We start from the raw sequence: 20,626 nt of genomic DNA on the forward strand, positions 1-20,626 counted from the left end.
CTAGCTAACGCTACCTAGCACATCATATGCATTTTTTTTACAGATCAATACTTGGGAGTCAAAGTATCAATATAATATCGTCCAAAATAATATTGCGATATGCAACTGTAACCCCCCCATCACTAGTGATTGTGTATGTGGACTGAGGCTTGTAACCCCTGACTGAATGATGTTTTCCTCTGACCCAGGGCTGGAGAGGAAGCTAAAGGCTGGAGAGGAGAAACTTGATCAGGTCGTAAACGACAAGGCCAAGCTTCAAAGTGACATTTCAGACATGATGAAGTCATCAGGCGACAGTTCAGCACAGCTTACCAAAATGAATGAAGACCTCACTCAGAAAGAAAGGTACACAATGAAATGAAATGTCACGAACAAAGGTGTTCTCAAACGTATGCAAATAGATTGGCTTACTTTCACCGTCGACAATCAGGTTAACCGCTAGTGACAATATTTAATGAGCGTGTGACAACGATGCACAAAACCGTCGAACATGCACTGAGTATACAAAACATTAAGAACACCTGCTCTTTCCATGACATAGACTGACCAGGTGAATCCAGGTGAAAGCTATGATCCCTTATTGATATCACTTGTTAAATCCACTTCAACCAGTGTAGATGAAGGGGAGGAGACAGGTTAAAGAAGGATTTTTAAGCCTTGAGACAATTGATTGTATGACCCTGCTGGTCATCTATGAACGTTTGAACATCTTAACCATGTTCTGTTATAATCTCCACCTGGCACAGCCAGAAGAGGACTGGCCACCCCTCAGAGCCTGGTTCCTCTCTAGGTTTCTTCCTAGGTTCCTGCCTTTCTAGGGAGTTTTTCCTAGCCACTGTGTGTCTACATCTGCATTGCTTGCTGTTTGGGGTTTTAGGCTGGGATTCTGTACAGCACTTTGTGACATCGGCTGATGTAAGAAGGGCTTTATAAATACATTTGATTGATTGATATGTGTTCTGTTCAGAGGGTGAATGGGCAAGATTAAATATTGAAGTGTCTTTGAACAGGGTATGGTAGTAGGTGTCATGCACAATGGTTTGTGTCAAGAACTGCAACGCTCCTGGGTTTTTCACGCTTTTCAGTTTCCAGTGTGGGGGTGGGGTAGTGCAACTCAATATTAGTAAGGTGTTCTTAATGTTTGGTATACTCGGTGTATAATCACTTATTTATTGACTAAACTTGCCATGATCCTGTAGTTTTCATGGGTTGTTATTATTATCCTTAAAGCAGGTTTGACCTTTCCATCACCCTGGTTTTCAGTTCATCATTTTCTGTCCAAAAACATTTGAATCTGCCCCCTACAATGAATCCCCGGTTTGTTTGAATGCCATCTGTCTCACTTGGTCAGAGAGTCACCCCCTCTCCCCCTCCTCCCCCTTACCTAGGAAGCTGGAAGACTTACAGACTCAACTTGCAGAGGACAAGGAGCAGAGAGCACATTCTGAGGAGCAACAACAACAGGAAGTGGCCCGGAAGGAGCAGGAGCATCAGGGTCAGCTAAGCAACCTGCAGGAGAAGATCACACAACTGGTGAGTGACAACCCAGTGAAGGCTTTGAGATGTCGATGGTCGGGATAAAGTAGATGACTAGATGTTTGTTGTAAAACAGCATACATTTTTCTTCTCAGGAATATACTTTTTACTGTCTCTACCATAAACACTGAATACCTCACTCTACCACTTTCCCCCTTTTAAACAGCAAATGATTGATGTTGTTAGCTACTCTTGCCCTCTTTATGTTGTGTGTAGGAGAAGAGTTTGCTCCAGGGTGAGGCCCAGGCCAAGGAGCTGCAGACCTCCCAGCAGAAAGCCCTGTCTCAGGCCTCAGAGCACCATGCCAAGCAGCTCAAGGAGCTGCAGACCTCCCAGCAGAAAGCCCTGTCTCAGGCCTCAGAGCACCATGCCAAGCAGCTCAAGGAGCTGCAGGGTCAGGTTGACCAGACCAAGCAGGAGCTGAGTGTCTCCAGGGAGAAGGCCCAGGAGCTGGAGAGGCTGGTGGCCGAGCTGCAGCCTTACAAGGAGAAAGCCCAGGTGAGCACCCACCATATCATTATCAGGACCACCATGTTTTAAGTTCTCAGGAGGAGCTCTCTTTTGGTACAAAAATCTACCCTAATGACAATTTTGACTGCTTTGTAGTTATGTTGCTTTAGGTTGACTGACGTTTTTTGTGAGAACTTTTTTCAAGTATGTTCCCATCCACTTTCTATGAGAGGTTGGTAGCGCTTTATTTTACGGTACAGAAATGACATGGTTATTATTGTGTAATTGACCATTTTACCATGTAGTTTCCAAGTAAATAAAAGTGCTACCTTAAGTGGTCTATGGTCAGGATGGATGTGCACTTGATAATAATTAGACCACCTCACTTCTAATTAGGGCTGGGCGATATGACCTAAAACGCATATCTCAATTGTTTTCAAATTTATCGGCGATTCACGACATATAAGCTTTGTTGTTCAATTAAAGGTAAAAAACACTGCATTTAAGACAGTCAGCAATAATCTAACGAATTCAGAGCTTTTGAAATTATACCTAAGCTGAATATATGCCTTCCATAACCATAAGACCCACTAATAATGTATTGATTTGATCAAAATAGTTGTACCTGCTTTTTTTGTTGTTGCAATAATCACTGATCTGGATTTCAGGTCTGTCTATAAAAATGCCCATTTTGTAACAAATTTAACCATAACCATGCATAATGCATATTCACTAATAATGTAGCAGGCATTATAGCAAATTCTAAACTGGGTGGTTCAAACCCTGAATGTTGATTGGCCGAAAGTCTTGGTATATCAGATCGTATACCATGGGTGTGACAAAACATTGCTCTAATTATGTTGGTAACCAGTTTATAATAGCAATAAGGCACATCGGGGGGGGTGTGATATATGGCCAATATACCACGGCTAAAGGCTGTTTCCTAGCACTCCGCGTTGCGTTGTGCCAAAGAACAGCCCTTAGCTGTGGTATATTGGCCATATATCACACACCCCCCGATGTGCCTTATTGCTATTATAAACTGGTTACCAACGTATATTGGCCATATACCACACCTCCTCGGGCCTTACTGCTTAATTAACACAGGTCTCATAAACATTCTCTCAAGCACAAGCCCATGTGCTAGTGAGTAGCCAGCTAGTATTTATATTTGAAGTTTAGCCAACTTGGATCTAGGTATAATTTCACAAGCTCAGAATTCAGCTAACAAGGCAAAACAGTTGAATTGTTATGAACACAACCTTCTGTCTGTCTCCAACTGTTTGAACAGCATGCTAGCCTGTCCACTTTGTTCAGATGTTGAAATCAAGTGGCCTACCTTATTTCTCAGAATGAGAAGGAGTTGCCAATTCCTTGTATAATTGTTTTATGCTTATTGCACATTATAAAACACAGACTAAACAGCTAGTATAACAATCTTGATTTGACTAAATGCTGCTAGCGATACGTGGTAACGTAATGCGCGCGCGACAAACCTGAGCATTCATTTTCCAGAATGAATGTTCATTGGTACATCCGTTTTAGTAGTGTCTGCTCTGCTCGGAATTTGAAGAGTTGAGACAAACAGTGTATGGTTCGAAAGGTTAACGTCTCTATTACAGTAAAATAATGTCTCAATGTGTTTTGGTGTTGGTGACCGGTTCTGTTGGACCAAACCTCAAATGCAAATAGTGAGTTGAAACCGTTTGTCAGAGAGGAAGAAGTGATCTGATCTCTCATATTTGTTGTTGTGAGTGGTAGGAGGAGGGGCTTGGAAGAAAGCGGCGAAGCAAGAGGTTTCACTCTCGCAAAAATATATACAAAATAAGTCCAATGCGTTTCAATGCACTTATTTTGAACCTAAGCTTGCCCTGCATTCCTGCCTTTGGGACAACGGCTCCCATTGTTAGGGCGAAAAGACTTGAGCATCTCGTCATTATATGCAGATCTCTGGTATAAATGGGAAGGTGCACAGCACAGAAGGAGCGAATGAGACAAGACCAAAAAGACAATATGAGAACAAACAGACATAAACGCTCATAAAAAACAAAAATACACAAATAAATGTGATTCTGCGATACTGGCATTTGGAATATCGCGCAAAAACATACATTCAAATGAATCTAATTAATGAAATATATCGCCCAGCCATACTTCTATTGTGTGGGTAGTTAACGTACTGTAAGAAGTACCTGAAGTCCGTTTGGGGAAGGGTTCACAGACTGTTATGCCATAATTATTTTATCACAGTGACCTCATTCTTTGATTTCACTAACATAAATATATATTTTTTTCAACTCACTAAGCCTATTCCTACGGCTATGAGATTCATGTTAGCATTTTATCTGCTCATATTATTGTTTTTGTTCACTGTGTTTATTCAAGTCCATTGCACTATGTAGAATTAACAGCCAAGGGTGATCGTCTTATATGCACCATCTTCATTTGACCATTGACAGAGTGGCTATGTTGTGGTGTGGTTTTAGGGCCTACTTAAAAAGCAGGGGCACATCTTAGAGATAAAAAAAAAAACTGATACTGACAGTCTTGATGAGTTAAAGTGTACGGCTTCTGTCTGCGCTCACCAATTATAACACCTTTTAAAAAAGGGTTATATACTTGTCAAAGTCTTCTTCTAAATGGAAAGTACACAATTACGCAGACAGTCTCATCCTCGCCTAATACACTGCACACCGATTGAAAACCTGAAGCTATCATTAGACACACTTACAAGACACACACACACACATACATAGGCATGCATAAGCACTCCATTGGCGTGCCCCTGTTTTCAATGTATTCTGTTTTCATTGTGGCGTCAGCTACTGTTTATTTTCTCCCAACTGTTTTTTATGCTTGCACCAGCTTAACCTTTCCAGTTGCATTTTATTACTTCTTGACTTATTTTGTAACTTTTCCCTTTATATGCCCCTTTTTTCTTTCAACTTCATTCCCTCAGTTTCTTTCTGCTGAGCTCGACTCCTCCATGCAGCATGTTGAGCGATTGTCCACAGACCTGGAGAAGCAAATCTCAGCACTGGAACACATGTCTAAGGAAAGTTCAGTTCTCAGAGCTCATAAGGAATGTCTTGAGAAGCAACTCTTCGAACTCCAGGCCAAGCTCTCTGCCTTGGAGGCTAGTCACAATGAGCTCTCGGTTAAGACTGAAGAACTGCTGACTCTGAGGGACACGCTTACAAAAGAGCAGGAGGAACTTTTGACCACAAATCAGCAGCTGGATGGAGAGAAGGCCTCACTATCCAGAGAGATTGAGAAGCTCAGAGTTGCTGTTGAGGAGGCACAGGCCAAAAACGAATCCCTCAGTCAATTTGAAATGGAGCATCAGTCCCAAATTGAGGAGCTACAAAAGACAAATGCAGAGAAGCAGGAGGTCCTCTTAAAGTACAAACAGGAGATCCAGCAGCAGGAAACTAAGAGGAATCAGCTAGCAGAAATCTATGAGAAGACCTGTGAGGAAAGGAATGGGCTCCAGGAGGAGCTCAAGCAAAGCAGGGAGAAGCTGATCTCTGAGATGGATAGCCTTGTGTTGGAGAGGGATGCAGCAAGAAATGCTAAGAAATCCCTTGAGTCAAAGAATACAGAGTTGCAGACAAGGTGTCAGTCGTTGAGCTTGGAAAAAGTAGATCTCTGTGTGAAAAACACTCAATTGCAAGCCCAGAAGGAGACCTTGGCCAGAGATAAAGAGGAGATGTCTGCTCAAATTAATGCTGCTATATCTGACAAAGAGGCTCTCCAAGCCATGAATACGGAGCTTCAGAATCAGCTGAATATCACCAAGAAGGATCTTGAGAAGTCTGTCCGTGACAACAGCGAGCTCCAGGCTTCCAAAATGAGCCTGGCCAAGATGCTGGACGAGTCCAAGACCAGCAGTGAGGTTACAGACTCCGAGAGGCTTCACCTCATGCAGGAGAAAGAGGACCTGCTTGCTACCCAGCGAAAGGTGTGTTCTGAGAAGGATGAACTTCTCAAGGAGATAGAAGAGTTTAAGGAGAAGCTCAGACTTTCTACACAGGAAGCGGCTACCTCTAAGGAGAAAGTCAAAGAGGTGTTGTCCTCTTTTGCCAAGGAGAAGGAAGCTCTTTGTCTCCAGAATGAAGAAACAGAGAAGGCGCTACACTCCGTACGGAAAGAGAAGCTGGCCATGGAATCAACACTGGAACAGCAGAAGATGGAGAGTGACCGTTTGGTACATGAAAAGGAAGAGCTTGAAGAAAAGCACACAAAGGAGATCTCTGAAAAGGCTACTCTAACAAAAGAGCGCGACAAGATGGCAGGTGAGATCCGCAGTATGAAAGACCAGCTGGACAGCTCCTCCAAGGCCATTGATGACCTGAAGCAAGCCAATTACAACCTTACGTCCTTGCTAGAGGAATCCAAACAGAAGATCCAAAAGGTGGAGGTTGAGGGAGCTTCCTTGAAAAAAGAAAAGGCTGATCTACAGGCACAGCTGCAGAAGCGTTGCTCTGAAAGGGAGGCCCTTGAAAAAAGCAAAACTGAACTTGCAGAAGAGCATCATAAACTAAAAGGCAACTCTGAGCAGGTGCATTTGGAACTCATCCAGCAGAGGGATACCCTAAGAAAAGAGCGGGATCTCCTGCACTCTCAGCAAGCAGAGCTTAATAAGAACCTACAGATCCTGCAGAAAGACAAAGATGATCTGCTTCTGCAGGTCCAGGAGTTCAAGGGTCAGACAGAATCACTTTCAAAGGAAAAAAGGCTTCTTGAATCGCAGCAGCAGACTGAAGCCACTGAACGAAGTAAACTGTCCTCTGCAAAGGATGACCTCTCCAGAGAGAGAGAAGACTTACAGAGTCAGATGTCCACTCTGACACAGAAAAATACTTCCCTCCTGCAGACTGAATCTATCCTGAAAGCAGAGATTGCCTCTGTTTGTGTTGAAAGAGACACAATGGCCTCTGAGAAAAATAGTTTGTGTTGTGATTTAAAGCAACTTAAGATGACTCACACTGGATTGTTAGGTGAGCAACATGGTCTGCTTGAGGAGAATGCCCAGATGCAAGCCAAAGTGCAGGACCTCACTCAGAAATCTGTCACTAGAGACAAGGCCATTGATGAATTGTCTGCCAGCCTTAAGGATATTGGAGAGGAGAGAAAAGCCTTGGCTAGGGAGGTTGAGAACTTGAAGGCACAGCTGAAGCAGAGAGACCAGGAAAAGGATGGCTTGGCTGAAGACCAAGAGTGCCTGTTTAACAAGCTGGAGGAGCTTGGCAAAGAGGGCTCCTCCCTGGCTAAGGAGAAGGTAGACCTCCTAGCTATACAGTCCAGGCTGGAGGAAAACCTTTCCTCACTCCACAGCAGCCAAAAGAGTGGTGATGAGGAGCGCTCAAGGCTCCTGGAGGAAGTGGAGAAGCTGCGAGCTGCCCAGACACAGCTTGAGGCAGATGCCCAGACCCTACGTGCTGAGAAGGCAGGGTTAGAGGGACAGCACAAAGTCTCTGTGGAGGAGGCATCTGTGTCTGCCAAGGCCCGGGAAGAAATTGGCACCAAGCTGGAAGTCCTGAAGGTCGAGAAGGATGCCTTGCTCAAGGAGAGGGACGAAGCCACCCAGCAAGTCACCCAGCTTGAAGCTCAACTCAAAAACATTCTTTCCAAGCAGCTTGAGGTACTCCACTACTAACAAATCCTGTATCGAACCCTCATGTTGAAATGGCTGTGGTCATGTTTCACCCTCACTGCATGCTAGTCTGGTCACCTTTTCTATTTATCTCACTTTTTGTTTAATCTCCTTTACTAACTGCTCTATCTTTATTCTAGTCTCCTGCAAAATGTTTATATATGAAATATATTCCTGTGGGCTTAGAACGTTGTTTGAGAAGTTAGGGTCTGTTCCTTGGTTGAGGCAGATGGTTACATCTCATCTCCCTTAGAATTTGGTTTTAAGAGTCATGTCCACAACCATGGTCTCTGTTCTCCAATTGAGATGTCAAGCAATATGTTAGGGCCAAAGTACATTACTGCAAGTATCTGTTCTCAGGTCACAGGATGTAATTACTTTCTTTTTCTCTACTCCTAATTTTTCATTTTAGCCTTTAGGTCTTTCACCAACACTGTAGTCAAAGCTAGTTGCCTGTTACCTGACTGTAGTAGTAGATGTGGGTATTGCAATGATTCCTGAGGATTACATCAATTGCATAGTAATTTCGGAAACACAATCATCGTAACCCACTAAAGCTTCAAAATCAAGTTTGGAGTGATTTGGATGACTGACATGCAATGCATGCAAATGAATTCTGCACGATATGAGAAAATGTAAATAGTGATACCTCTGAGTTGATTTGGGCTTTGTAAAATAAGTCTCCATGAAATGATGATAAATCTCAGGACATAGGGGTTTGCTGTTTACGTCAACCAACACCAATCCAAGTAAGTTGCAGGTTTTTCATCATATACGTCTGGTTGACATGCCCCCCTCTCCCTCACTACCTAGGCAGCAGAGTCCTCAGGGAAGACTGCTGAGGCCGTGGAGCGGCTGACACAAGAGAAGGGCCGTCTGGAGCAGGAGAAGAGTGAGGCCCAGTCTCTGCTGGAGGAGTTCAGGAGTGCCAAGCAGGAGATGACCAGTCAGGTGAGTCAGGGATAAGGAGTATGCAATGCCTCAGATGGGGTGTAATGTAGTGGTTGAACAGCATGTATTTTCAGTAAGGTATGGAGAATGTTGAGAAGGTTGAAATTTTGTGGGTATGGAATGATTTGTCACTGTCATAAATGGTCCTCACTAAGGACTCTGGAAGGTGCTCCTTAGGGTTAACATGGAATCAAATAAACAAAATGAACTGAATAATCCTCTTTGAACAACTGAACCAATTTGACATTTCTGGGTGTTGTGTGTTAACTTACCAGAAGTTTGGTGTGTGGGGTGTCATGGTTGCAAACCACTTTCACAAGTTAGTCTTCACAACATAATACAGTGTTACACATAAACAGAAATTCAGCCACAGATGCTGACATGTTCACACTTACCAAGATCACATGACCATTCCTGTGTGTGTCTGACACGGAGGGAGAGAAAGTAGCCAAACCGACTTCCGCAAGTTAGACAAACTTGTTGCTGCGATATCTATCATCTCATCTGGTATTGTCAGTCTTGACTGCATCAGTCTAGTCAGCTGTTACTGTCATAAATGATCCTCTGGATAAGAGCGTCTGCTAAATGTTAAATGTCCTCACTAAGGACTCAATTAGCTTGCAAGGCTAATTGAGGCTACTTTGCTGCGCTCCCCATCCTTGTCTACAACAATATTCATATTAAACAACAGCCTACCTGTTGGTTGATCATTGTAGCCTATTCCTTCTCATTTAACCAACTTAATTCTGTAATTATAATTCCAGTTTGCATTAATTAGAAATCTCCCACTTCAATTGCTACACAGGAGCCTTTGACTGTAGTGCTTCTTTGATTGACCAACAATAACAAGCTTCAATGTATTCTATTCATTAGAAGTGATTTATGTTTTGTGTGTGTTATTTCCCAGCTGGATGCATTGAAGCAACAGAATTCTAAATACCAAGAGGAGCTCAACCTCCAGCTCTGCTCAGAGAACCAGAAAATCAGCAGCCTGTGCCAGGAGATGTGAGTATATTGGGGGGGGGGGGGTAGGTATAGTCCTATCGCAGTAACTGACCCTGGACGCAGGGACCACCTCAATGCAGGCAATCCCAAGGGCCCTTGAATTTTATATATTATTTTTTTTATTCAACTCTTTCAAAATAAGATCATTCTTAAACCTGAGTCTTCATTTATTTCATTTTTTTTATAGATTTACTTAGAAGTAATGCAAACTTGCTTTCTTTGCTCCATGCTTGTAGTCCTCCTTGCTTTGAAGTCTTCAGACTTTTAAGAGTCAGACATTCTGTCTTCATACTCAACCTGAAGGCCCAAATATCTGAGAGAATTGTTTCTACTGAACTATGGCACAGTGCCATGTTCATAAAAATGTGTCACTTAATCACTATTCACTACTGTGTACATATCTTATGGTGCAGTTGACATCAACATTCATACCTTGAATTAATTCTCTACTTAAACCCTTGGCCATGAATAATGATGCGACATTAAAGTTACAATTGTTTTGCTGTTTAAGATGTTGAACAAGCGAAAGTGCCTGTGTCCTGCCAGGTGATAGGTAGACAGTGAGGTGAATGATATCTGGCATGCAAATCCTTGCAGCTAGCAGATGTATAAAGTGATTTCCTCATACCTTTCCTTGTACCTATTTCCCTCTCTCAGCCCCTTACCAGTTGTCTGTATATTCTTGTACTCATGTAGCTATGTGTTTTATAATATTGTCTGTGTGTGTTTAGTGAGGAGCTGAAGCAAGTTGCCTCTGTGAAGTCCCAGTCCCTGGTGGCCTTACAGGAGGAGAACAACAAGCTGACTAAGGAGGTTGGCAGCAGCAAGAAGGAGACCAGTGGCCAGCAGAAGGTACCACCACTGGACTACTGATCTGTTCCCTCAAACTGCCACTACTATTTTAAGAATGTAACCCATAGCCTACATTGAATCACTACACCTGTCCAACCAAGCAATTTAATCCCATAATGTTTATTTTCTTTAAGCTGGAAACTCAGCAGTCCAAGCTCAATAAACAGTTGCAAGATATGAAGCAGAGGTGAGAAACTGTTTCATTTCTATCCAAATCAAGTCTGCAAAAAAGAATCATTTGACATTTCTAGTCAGATGGCATTGGAGACTCCCAACGGTTCTGCAATTAAGCATGGATGCTTGCATCAATTTACCCTTCGCCAACGTGGCATATCTTTCTTGTGCTCTGTCCCACTTGCTCTGTTTGATTACATCCTCTTCTTTTGCCTTTCAAAGCTTGCCCAATAACACCTTCAGGTACTTCCATGCCTTTTTTAATTGTTACCTAACATGTCATACTGTTACCCTAGGAAGGTAAGAGGAGCTCAATGCTTTTCAATGAGTAATCCCTCTTAATTCACTTGCTTTTTGTCATCTCATATTTATTTGTCCTCGTTTGTAATCAAACTGTAGACTCGGAAGTTCACGTGCCGTAGATTGTAAAATGGAAATGCAAATATTTCTTTGTCCTTGTTTGTAATCAAACTGTAGACTTTGTTTTTAAACAGAGATCCGTCACGTCTGTCCAATACCATGCCTGCTTTATCCACAGGAGGCTGCTGAGGGGAGAACGGCTCATAATAATGGCCGGAACAGAGCAAACGGAGCACTTTCACATTTATCTGATTATTATAGGCCCACCGTCTCCTTTCTTTGTTCTCTGTCTTGAGGTTATGCCTTTGTTTCCCTTTCAGCTAACTTCATATTTTCATTCCATGCTTCTGAATTAGATTTACAAGCACACTTCTATGTACAATTGAAGTCGGAAATGTACATACTTAGGTTGGAGTAATTTAAATTCGTTTTTCTACCACTCCACAAATTTCTTGTTAATAAACTATAGTTTTGACAAGTCAGTTAGGACATCTACTTTGTGCATGACACAAGTAATTTTTCCAACAATTGTTTACAGACAGATTATTTCACTGATAATTCACTGTATCACAATTCCAGTGGGTCAGAAGTTGACTGTGCCTTAAAACAGCTTGGGAAATTCCAGAAAATTATGTCATGGCTTTAGAAGCTTCTGATAGGCTAATTGACATAATTTGAGTCAACTGGAGGTGTACCTGTGGATGTATTTCAAGGCCTACCTTCAAACTCAGTGCCTCTTTGCTTGACATCATGGGAAAATCAAATGAAATCAACCAAGACCTCAGAAAATAAATTATAGACCTCCACACAAGCAATTTCCAAACGCCTGAAGGTACCATGTTCACCTGTACAAACAGTAGTACGCAAGTATAAACACCATGGGACCACGCAGCCATCATCCCGCTCAGGAAGGAGACGTGTTCTGTCTCCTAGTGATGAACATACTTTGGTGCGAGAAGTGCAAATCCATCCCAGAACAACAGCAAAGGACCTTGTGAAGATGCTGGAGGAAACGGGTACAAAAGTATCTATATCCACAGTAAAACGAGTCCTATATCTACATAACCTGAAAGGCCGCTCAGCAAGGAAGAAGCCACTGCTCCAAAACCACCATAAAAAAGCCAGACTATGGTTTGCAACTGCACATGGGGACAAAGATTGTACCTTTTGGAGAAATGTCTCTGGTCTGATGAGACAAAAATAGAACTGTTTGGCCATAATGACCATCGTTATGTTAGGGGGAAAAAGGGAGAGGCTTGCAAGCCGAAAAACACCATCCCAACCTTGAAGCATGGGGGTGGCAGCATCATGTTGTGGGGGTGCTTTGCTGCAGGAGGGACTGGTGCACGTCTTAAAATAGATGGCATGAGGATGGAAAATTATGTGGATATATTGAAGAAACATCTCAAGACATCAGTTAGGAAGTTAAAGCTTGGTTGGAAATGGGTCTTACTAATGGACAATGACCCCAAGCATACTTCCAAAGTTGTGGCAAAATGGCTTAAGGACAACAAAGTCAAGGTATTGGAGTGGCCATCACAAAGCCCTGACCTCAATCCCATAGAAAATTTGTGGGCAGAACTGAAAAGTGTGTGAGAGCAAGGAGGCCTACAAACCTGACTCAGTTACACCAGCTCTGTCAGGAGGAATGGGCCAAAATTCACCCAACTTATTGTGGGAAGCTTGTGGAAGGCTACCCAAAACATTTGACCCAAGTTACATTATTTAAAGGCAATGCTACCAAATAGTAATTGAGTGTATGTAAACTTCTGACCCACTGGGAATGTGATGAAAGAAATAAAAGCTGAAATTAATAATTCTCTCTACTATTATTCTGACATTTGACATTCTTAAAATATGTGGTGATGATAACTGACCCAAGACAGGGAATTTTTACTAGGATTAAATGTCAGGAATTGTGAAAAACTGAGTTTAAATGTATTTGGCTTAGGTGTATGTAAACTTCCGACTTCAACTGTAAATAAAGTAGTCAAAAGTTGAGTATTTGGTCCCATATTCCTAGTATGCAATGACTACATCAAGCTTGTGACTCTACAAACTTGCTGAATGCATTTGCAGTTAGTTTTGGTTGTATTTCAGATTATTATAAAAATGAATGGTAAATAATGTATGGTGTCATTTTGGAGTCACATTTATTGTAAATAAAAATAGATTGTTTCTAAACAAGTCTACATTTAATGTGGATGCTACCATGATTAGGGATAATCCTGAATGAATAGTGAATAATGATAAGTGCGAGTTTGTGTGTCAAAGATCATACCCCCAAGACATGCTAACCTCCCCTGTTATTGTTAATAGTGAAAGGTTTATCAAGGGTGTCAACAATTTCAGACCACACTGTATATACTGTATATAGATCGATCTTTACCAAACTTAAACTACCGGCCACAGTTCATTGCAGGTAAAAGTCACATTATATTGGCTGCTGGTGGTATTCCAATATACATTAGATTTAACACAGATTATGCATGGTCAATGCTCCACTAGTCCTTGTTGGAGTGGTTAAACTCTATTCATAATAATTGTGTGTTGTCCTTGACAGAGAGACCGCCTTGAAGAAACAGTTAGATGAGGAGAAAGCCTCCCTCCAGAAGTCCATCCATAAAAGCAGTGCCTTGATCTCCGAGAAGGATCAGGAGCTGGAGACCCTAAAGAGTGAGGTAAGAATTGGAGCTCTTCCCTATTTCTAGACATTTTAATTCCCTAACCTCATGGCAGGCTTCCTGGCACTATTTCTAGGCCAAAAAGCATTGGGGTAGTCTTATTAGGTCTGGAGTTGTAATGAGTTCTCTTTTCAGGAGAATGTTTTTTTTTCAGCATGTGTATACTATATTCATTGTATACTACCGTTCAAAAGTTTGGGGTCACTTAGAAGTGTCCTTGTTTTTGAAAGAAAAGCACATTTTTTGTCCATTTTAAAATAACATCAAATTGATCAGAAATACAGTGTAGACATTGTTAATGTTGTAAATGACTATTGTAGCTGGAAACAGCAGATTTTTTTTTAATGGAATATCTATATAGGCGTAGAGGCCCATTATCAGCAACCATCACTACTGTGTTCCAATGGCACGTTGTGTTAGCTAATCCAAGTGTATCATTTTAAAAGGCTAATTGATCATTAGAAAACCCTTTTGCAATTATGCTAGCACAGCTGAAAACTGTTGTCCTGATCAAAGCAGCAATAAACTGGCCATCTTTAGACCAGTTGTGAATCTGGAGCATCAACATTTGTGGGTTCGGTTACAGGCTCAAAATGGCCAGTATATGACATAGTATTGTATTTTTCCCTCTGAGCAGTTTTCAGTGCTGCGAGGGGAGAGCGCCACAGCAAAGACACTGAAGTCTACTGTCCAGTCTCTGGAGAAAGACAAGTCGCGGCTGCAGGAGCGCGTTCAGAGCCTGGAGAAGAGCCTTGCAGGAGAACAGGATACTCTTACCAGCGCCTCCGGTATGACTGGGCAGTCAAAACTTAACTCTACAGATTGAGCTCCACTGTCACTGAATGCTTAATATACATGTTTTCCCTTCAGGTGATGCAGCTCTGCACCAATTAAAGGACGACAAGGAGGCTTCAGAGAGCCAGGTATGCATGACTTATTATGGCCCAATTTAGCAAAAATTGGTATATAAAACACAACTTGGGTATGCCATTCAGTTGGTTTTGTACCAATATGTATATTTTTGGACGATTTGTGCATTCACTTAATGTTTCCATACTATTGCCATATGACATGCACTGGATGTTTTGCGTACTATGATCATGTCAACTTTCATATTGGCAGTGTTATGGTAATTACATCTAAAGCAATTACGTTTTGCTCATGAAATGGCAATGAGGTCTCTGCTAAAACTCTGCTGAAACTGATGTCCATGGCTGGCAATATAGGCTTAATTTAAATTTGCTGTAGAACCTCTGACGATTGATTTGTTATGTGAAATGAAACCTTATTTTTGGGCCTCACAAACCTCTGAACAGTTTAACACAAAACGATCATGTGCACTAAACTAAAGGAGCCCAGTCTAGGAGTTTAATGATGAAGCAGAGTATACATGTGGTATTTACTCAAACGCATTAAATATCCCTGCAAATGAAAACGGTCTGATCACCACAAAAGCCAACCGAACTGCGAAATAAGTTCTGGTTTTATACTAACAATTGGTTGCCATGGTGAATAATCCAATAATAATTGATAGGACACATGAAAGGAAACCTCAGTTTACCGGAGTCTCTAAATTGAAATACTGGCAGATCAATAAATGTCTTTGTAGATCTAATAACATTTTGAGGATTCTAAATTCAAATCTAATGGGCTTTTATACAGCCGTCCCATCTTCCTTTCTATGAAGGCAGGTCTGCGTTGTCTAACATGGTGGGAAGCTCCACCAATCGGGCTACAGGACGCAGGTAGATTCGATCCTTGACCAGATCCTTGCATCTGGTATCGTCTTCACTATCCGTCCGATGGGCCACAAAGCTCGTGGTAGCTGAGGACCCACTATCATGGCCACTTGTCCAACCTTCAAGTCTGGAGTGTCAATCCGTCACTTCTGCCTCTGCTGAAGACTTGGCAAATAGTTCCGCATTAATTGGGTCCAGAAGTGGCCCACCAGGACCTAACTATGCTTCCAACGCCGTCATCCAAGAAGGTCTCTGTCTGCATATACGGCATGTGGGAGCGAAGCATCATGCCGTTCCATCGTGCAGATTAGGTTTAACTGGATCAAGTCTGCTACGTCTGCTGAAACAGCCAAGGGTCTTGGAGATCAGAATGCATTCCACCTCCGTAAGGATCGTCAGGAGGACGTCTTCATGTTGTGACTTGTCTTCAACTGCTACACGAAGAGCATACTTCACATGCCTTATTTCCCTCTCCCAGGCGCCTCTGAAATGCGGTACATTCGGGGGGTTGAACCGAAAGGTGACCTTCTGTTCAGCCAACTGTTCCTGGAGTGCAGGCCCGAGGGCCATGAAGGACTCTTGCAGCTCTCTGTCCGCCCCTCAGAAATTGGTCCCATTGTCCGACAGGATCTCAAAGGGTTATTCTCGTCGGGAAATGAAGCGGCGGAGAGCCATCGGGAAGGTATCTGTGTCCATTCTGGTCAGAACATTGAGGTCGGTGCATTGAGTGGTGAGACGGGTTAGCTCAGCCAGAGTTTTCCCCCTCGTAATGTCGTCTGCTGGGTTGTTAGGGAGTGGAGATATGTTGACACCGCTATCAGTGAGATCTTGTATCTCAGCGATTCTGGTGCCGACAAACACTTTGTAATGACACGATTCCGATTTGAAGCCAGTTCAAGAGGGTTGTTGAATCTGACCACAGGGTGGTCCTGCGGACCTAAAAAGTAACCTCAGTTTTGCAGAAGACGGGCTAGTGTTGGGCTCCAGTCGGCAGCACTGAGCTCCAGGCGGGGCATTGAGACTTGGCGCTTGGGTGCCACTCGAGATCTTGCCACGAGGAATGAGACCTGTACTTGTCGTTGGTCATCCTCAGTGCGAAAGGAGGAGGCTACAACTAGGTCCATTAGGTTTGGGCCTGGAGTCACAGGTGCTAGAGGCACCGCAGGTGTTGGCTGCTGGCATGGATTGAGCCTGTGTGGTGGTGCCGTCCCAAGACCGTTTGGAGGATAAGAACAGACGTGGTGCTGGCATGCCCAGCAGTTGATGCCGAGAGCTGGCTAATTAGACAATGGAGGTGGATCAATCCAACGGTGTGGGCCTAGCAGCAAGGATGAGGCATCGCTCTGGTTGACTTGACCATGGTTGTGGACACCTGGACCTGAGGTACGTCCTTGGTTGGTGTCATGACATGGGATTATGCTGGAGGTTGCTCTGGTATGAGCGGGTGGCTGGTCTGGGGCCATCCGGAGTGCCCTTCACATGATTTTTTTAGGAGCTGAAGAAGCCGCGCCGCCTTCTTCAGCTTGTTCTGGGCCTGGCGAAGGCGTTGCTGCTCCCTCCATTGTCTTTCTCTACTCTTCAGCTGCATCTCCTGGTATCTTCTCTCCATGGTGAGTTTGAGTCTCTCCATCTCTTTTTCGGAATTAAATCGCGCTGCCTCTCTCTCTTAAGCTAACTGGTGTCCCAGTTCTTCAAGTGCTATCTTCTTAAGATGAACTTGAATATATGAGTGATCACTGTTGTCGCCATTACTGCTTTGTTGACTGGGGGCTGGCGACCCCCTTCCTTGGAGGGGATTGTAATGCCGTACCTTGTTGTGGCTGCACTGGGCTCAACAGTTCGCTTTGTTGAGGTTGGTGATGATCGTCTTCATCAGAATCCTCCTTAAGGTCTTCTTCTTTGAGGGTGTGGCTTGCCTGAAGCTGACCTGTGGGGGAGGGCTCACCAGTTAGAATACCCTCACCTCGGTGGGCATGCCCACTTGGAGTGGTTGTTCGAGTGCGTGGGTGGTTGACTATGTAGTCATCCAGTCGTTTAGGCTGCTGTATCTGCCGTCGTGGACGTTCATCTCCTCGGGGCTGGGTCCCTTGGGAGATCTGGTTGTCCTCAGTCTCGATGTACATCATCCATCTCGAAGGACCATGAAACAGAGTCTGGTACTCTCTGTGTGGATAGGCCACTGGGAGTAAACAAATACCTGACTGCACTCTGGTCAAAGAGTGATCACAGACACAGAAGCCAGTCTAGGAGTTTAAAGATGAAACAGAGTGTGGTATTTGGTCAAAAATGCACAAATATCCCTGCAAATAAAAAAGGGTTTGATCTCCACAAAAGCCAACTGGACTGAGAAATAAGTTATACTAACAATTGGTTGCCATGGTGAATAATCAAATGATAATTGATAGGACACATGAAAGTTAACATCAAAACGTTGACTGGAGTCTCTAAATGAATATACTGGCAGATCAATAAACATTTTTTATAATCTAACAGGCTTTTATACATAGATCATCATCCCTTTACTTACTATGATGTAGTCTAGCTGTACTGCTTGCCTACTATTTTCTCTGTCAGTGATGACTTGAGTCTGTTGTCTGGCTTTAGGTGGGTCCTAATTTTGATCTGTTTTGTCTCCTCCCTCTCCTCTTTCTCATTTACCTCCTCCTCTGTCACTGATGTTGGCAATGCTACCCGAAAATCAGGCAGCGGTTTGTTACTCTTTTTCATCAGCTCCACTCATGCATGTCTATTTGTCTTTAGATTTCCCCATGGTTCTCGTTCCATCTGTGCTGTTGTGTGTGCTGGAAAATAATTCCTAAAAGTTCCTGTTGGTTTACATTTCTGGTCGTCTCCCAAGGAGGAATTAGGCCTTATCTCTGACATAATTTACCATACGGATATATTTACAATTAGCTTTAAAAAAAAAAATTACACCATATCCTATTCATAAAGGAAATGTACCAGAGTTATGATTTCCAGCAAATTGGCATGCCTGGATGCCACAATTTCTCATTGGTGGACGATCCAGAGTTTTTCTGTTCAGTGTTGCCCTCTTTACTATTGCTCAATCAAGGATGTGGGGTTTGTTTTCATAACTTAGAAACTGGACAAGCACATTAGTGAAGGTGATGGTTCACTGTTATTCTTGTAGCGGGGTGGGGGTAAGGGGTGAATTTATTAACAGCTTGTGTGATATTAGCACTCAATGGGATGTGGATGCTGTTAGATGACCTGTTTGTTCCATTTTCCAAAGTTCTAAATTGACTACATTTATGTTTAACTGAAGTTTGTGCCGTATGAGCATAAAGAACTGTGTTACTGTCCGTGATTTCCCTTCTTGTCTGCGGCAGATCGAGTTCCTGAACTCGGTTATCGTGGACCTGCAGAAGAAGAATGAAGACCTTAAGGGCAAGCTGGAGAAGATGGCAGAGGCTTCCCTTAATGGGAATAATGCAAGAGAGCTTGATAACTATGACGGGTCAGCCTTCTCCCATGCTTTTAAACACTAACCCTGAGTCAGACAAGTTCAAGCCCACACTAACCTCATACTTTTTCACTTTCTGTTAATTTTATGAAGTTAGTTCAGAGCATAAAGCAGTATTTATATTTTAACAATTCATCATAGTCCTAGTTTGCCCCCCCATACAGTACTTGCCCATTTGTCTAGTCTTCTGTACATACTCACGCCCTGACCCTGTATGTCTCCCACCCTCTCTTCAGCGGTTTTAATGAAGGTCCCTCCAAAAAGAAGGTTCCACCAAGGCTCTTCTGTGACATCTGTGACTGCTTCGACCTCCATGATACAGAAGACTGTCCCACTCAGATGCAGATGCCGGACTCCCCACCCCACACCACCTACCACGGCAGTAAGGATGAGGAGAGAGCTTATTGTGACATCTGTGAGGCCTTTGGACACTGGACTGACTCCTGTAACGACGACCAGACCTTCTAATCTAAAGCCTTCTAGAACCATCTTTGGCACAATCTCAACTTTTGCGGTGCGCAAGTGCACATGGAGTTTTCTACTGTATGGGTGTGTGCATGTGTTTGTTTGTGCAGAAAGTCTTTCTTGCACAAGCCCCTAAGCGCTCTAATGGGAGGATGTTGTCTCAAAACAATCAACTTAATTATCCGCACCCACACGTCATTGACTAGCGAAAGGGGCAGAAATGCCGACGTATTGTGATATAAGGTTTTCATTGGGAATTGTAGAGGACTTTTGTTTAAAAAAATCCGCTGTTTTTGTTGCGACCCTCTTCAGTGTGTGCAAAAGATGAGGCTATACTTTATTTTTTTACACTTGGACATACTTTGTACTTAAAAAAAAAAGTTGCCTTGTCAATCTGTCTGTGATAATTGTGTGGTGGACAGGCATGGAGAGGGGCGTGGCTGGCGCCTGTTGCCTGGCAGGGTTGGAGAAGTGAAACAACACCATTTTGATTTTTTGTTTAAAAAAAAAAAAAACTACCTCGGCCGTGTGGGATGGTGGTCAAGGTTGAAGCCGCTAAACAAACCTAAAGCACTGCACACACTTTATTCCTCTCCTCTGTTTAAAATCCTTGGTTCCTTTTTAAATGGCCTTTACAAGAACAATGCATAATTAAATTATAATTTAAGGATAAAATATTGTATACAGATGGTATGATGCTCATGAATTTCTGTACCTAACTTTTTGATTGTTGAATATCTGTACAAAAATAAATGACATTTATGGATACATTTTAAGTTTGTTTCATAACAGTTGCAGGAGCTCATGTGAATTTACCCTTCAAACAAATGTCATATTACAGTATTTTTTAAAAGTTCTCTCACCAAATATTTTCTGTACACAATTACTTCCTGAGTACTCTATGCTAAGCAATACAGTTTCTTTGAAAAGAAAGTGATTGTAAGCCTTGGAAATGACCACTTGTACTGTAAGCACTTCATGGTTTCAGCTAGAGTTATGACATCACGTTTAAATATACATTACACAGATTACAGCTATGGTGCCGTTTTAATCACTGTTCCCTTTAAAAACTATTAAGTAATAGGTTTTTTGCCTCTGCCGTGTCTAATTTTACACCACAGCTCTCGACATCCCCCCCTTAGAACACAATAGACCTGTTTGTTTCACATCATTACCTCTAAATCAATTTACCTGTTTTTAAAATGTACCATCAATACCTCTGTACTCTTAAATGGTTCTTTAACCATCTGTGCTGATCTGATGCGTGCGT

General features: G+C 42.7%; 1 protein-coding gene across 9 annotated transcripts in view; it reads left to right on the plus strand.

Moving 5' to 3' along the window:
* Positions 1–20,126, plus strand: part of LOC106585282 (CAP-Gly domain-containing linker protein 1) — a 49,800-nt gene extending 29,674 nt beyond the window's left edge. For 6 of the 9 annotated variants that reach the window (XM_014171342.3, XM_082968558.1, XM_082968557.1 and 3 more), the window contains 13 exons: positions 189–345; positions 1,389–1,533; positions 1,753–2,034; positions 4,946–7,630; positions 8,456–8,593; positions 9,501–9,598; positions 10,330–10,450; positions 10,585–10,637; positions 13,548–13,665; positions 14,306–14,456; positions 14,539–14,591; positions 18,758–18,885; positions 19,128–20,126. In XM_014171342.3, coding sequence (XP_014026817.1) covers positions 189–345; positions 1,389–1,533; positions 1,753–2,034; positions 4,946–7,630; positions 8,456–8,593; positions 9,501–9,598; positions 10,330–10,450; positions 10,585–10,637; positions 13,548–13,665; positions 14,306–14,456; positions 14,539–14,591; positions 18,758–18,885; positions 19,128–19,359 — 4,361 coding nt within the window. In that variant the 3' untranslated portion in view covers positions 19,360–20,126. Of the gene's footprint in view, positions 1–188; positions 346–1,388; positions 1,534–1,752; positions 2,035–4,945; positions 7,631–8,455; positions 8,594–9,500; positions 9,599–10,329; positions 10,451–10,584; positions 10,638–10,846; positions 10,868–11,162; positions 11,463–13,547; positions 13,666–14,305; positions 14,457–14,538; positions 14,592–18,757; positions 18,886–19,127 lie in introns of those variants that run through there. The other 3 variants (XM_082968559.1, XM_014171348.3, XM_014171349.3) reach the window with 3 other exon arrangements.
* Positions 20,127–20,626: the final 500 nt, after the last annotated feature.

This window comes from Salmo salar, chromosome 24 (genome assembly GCF_965601325.2).
Source record: "Salmo salar chromosome 24, fSalSal1, whole genome shotgun sequence".
NCBI classification, from domain to species: Eukaryota; Metazoa; Chordata; class Actinopteri; order Salmoniformes; family Salmonidae; genus Salmo; species Salmo salar.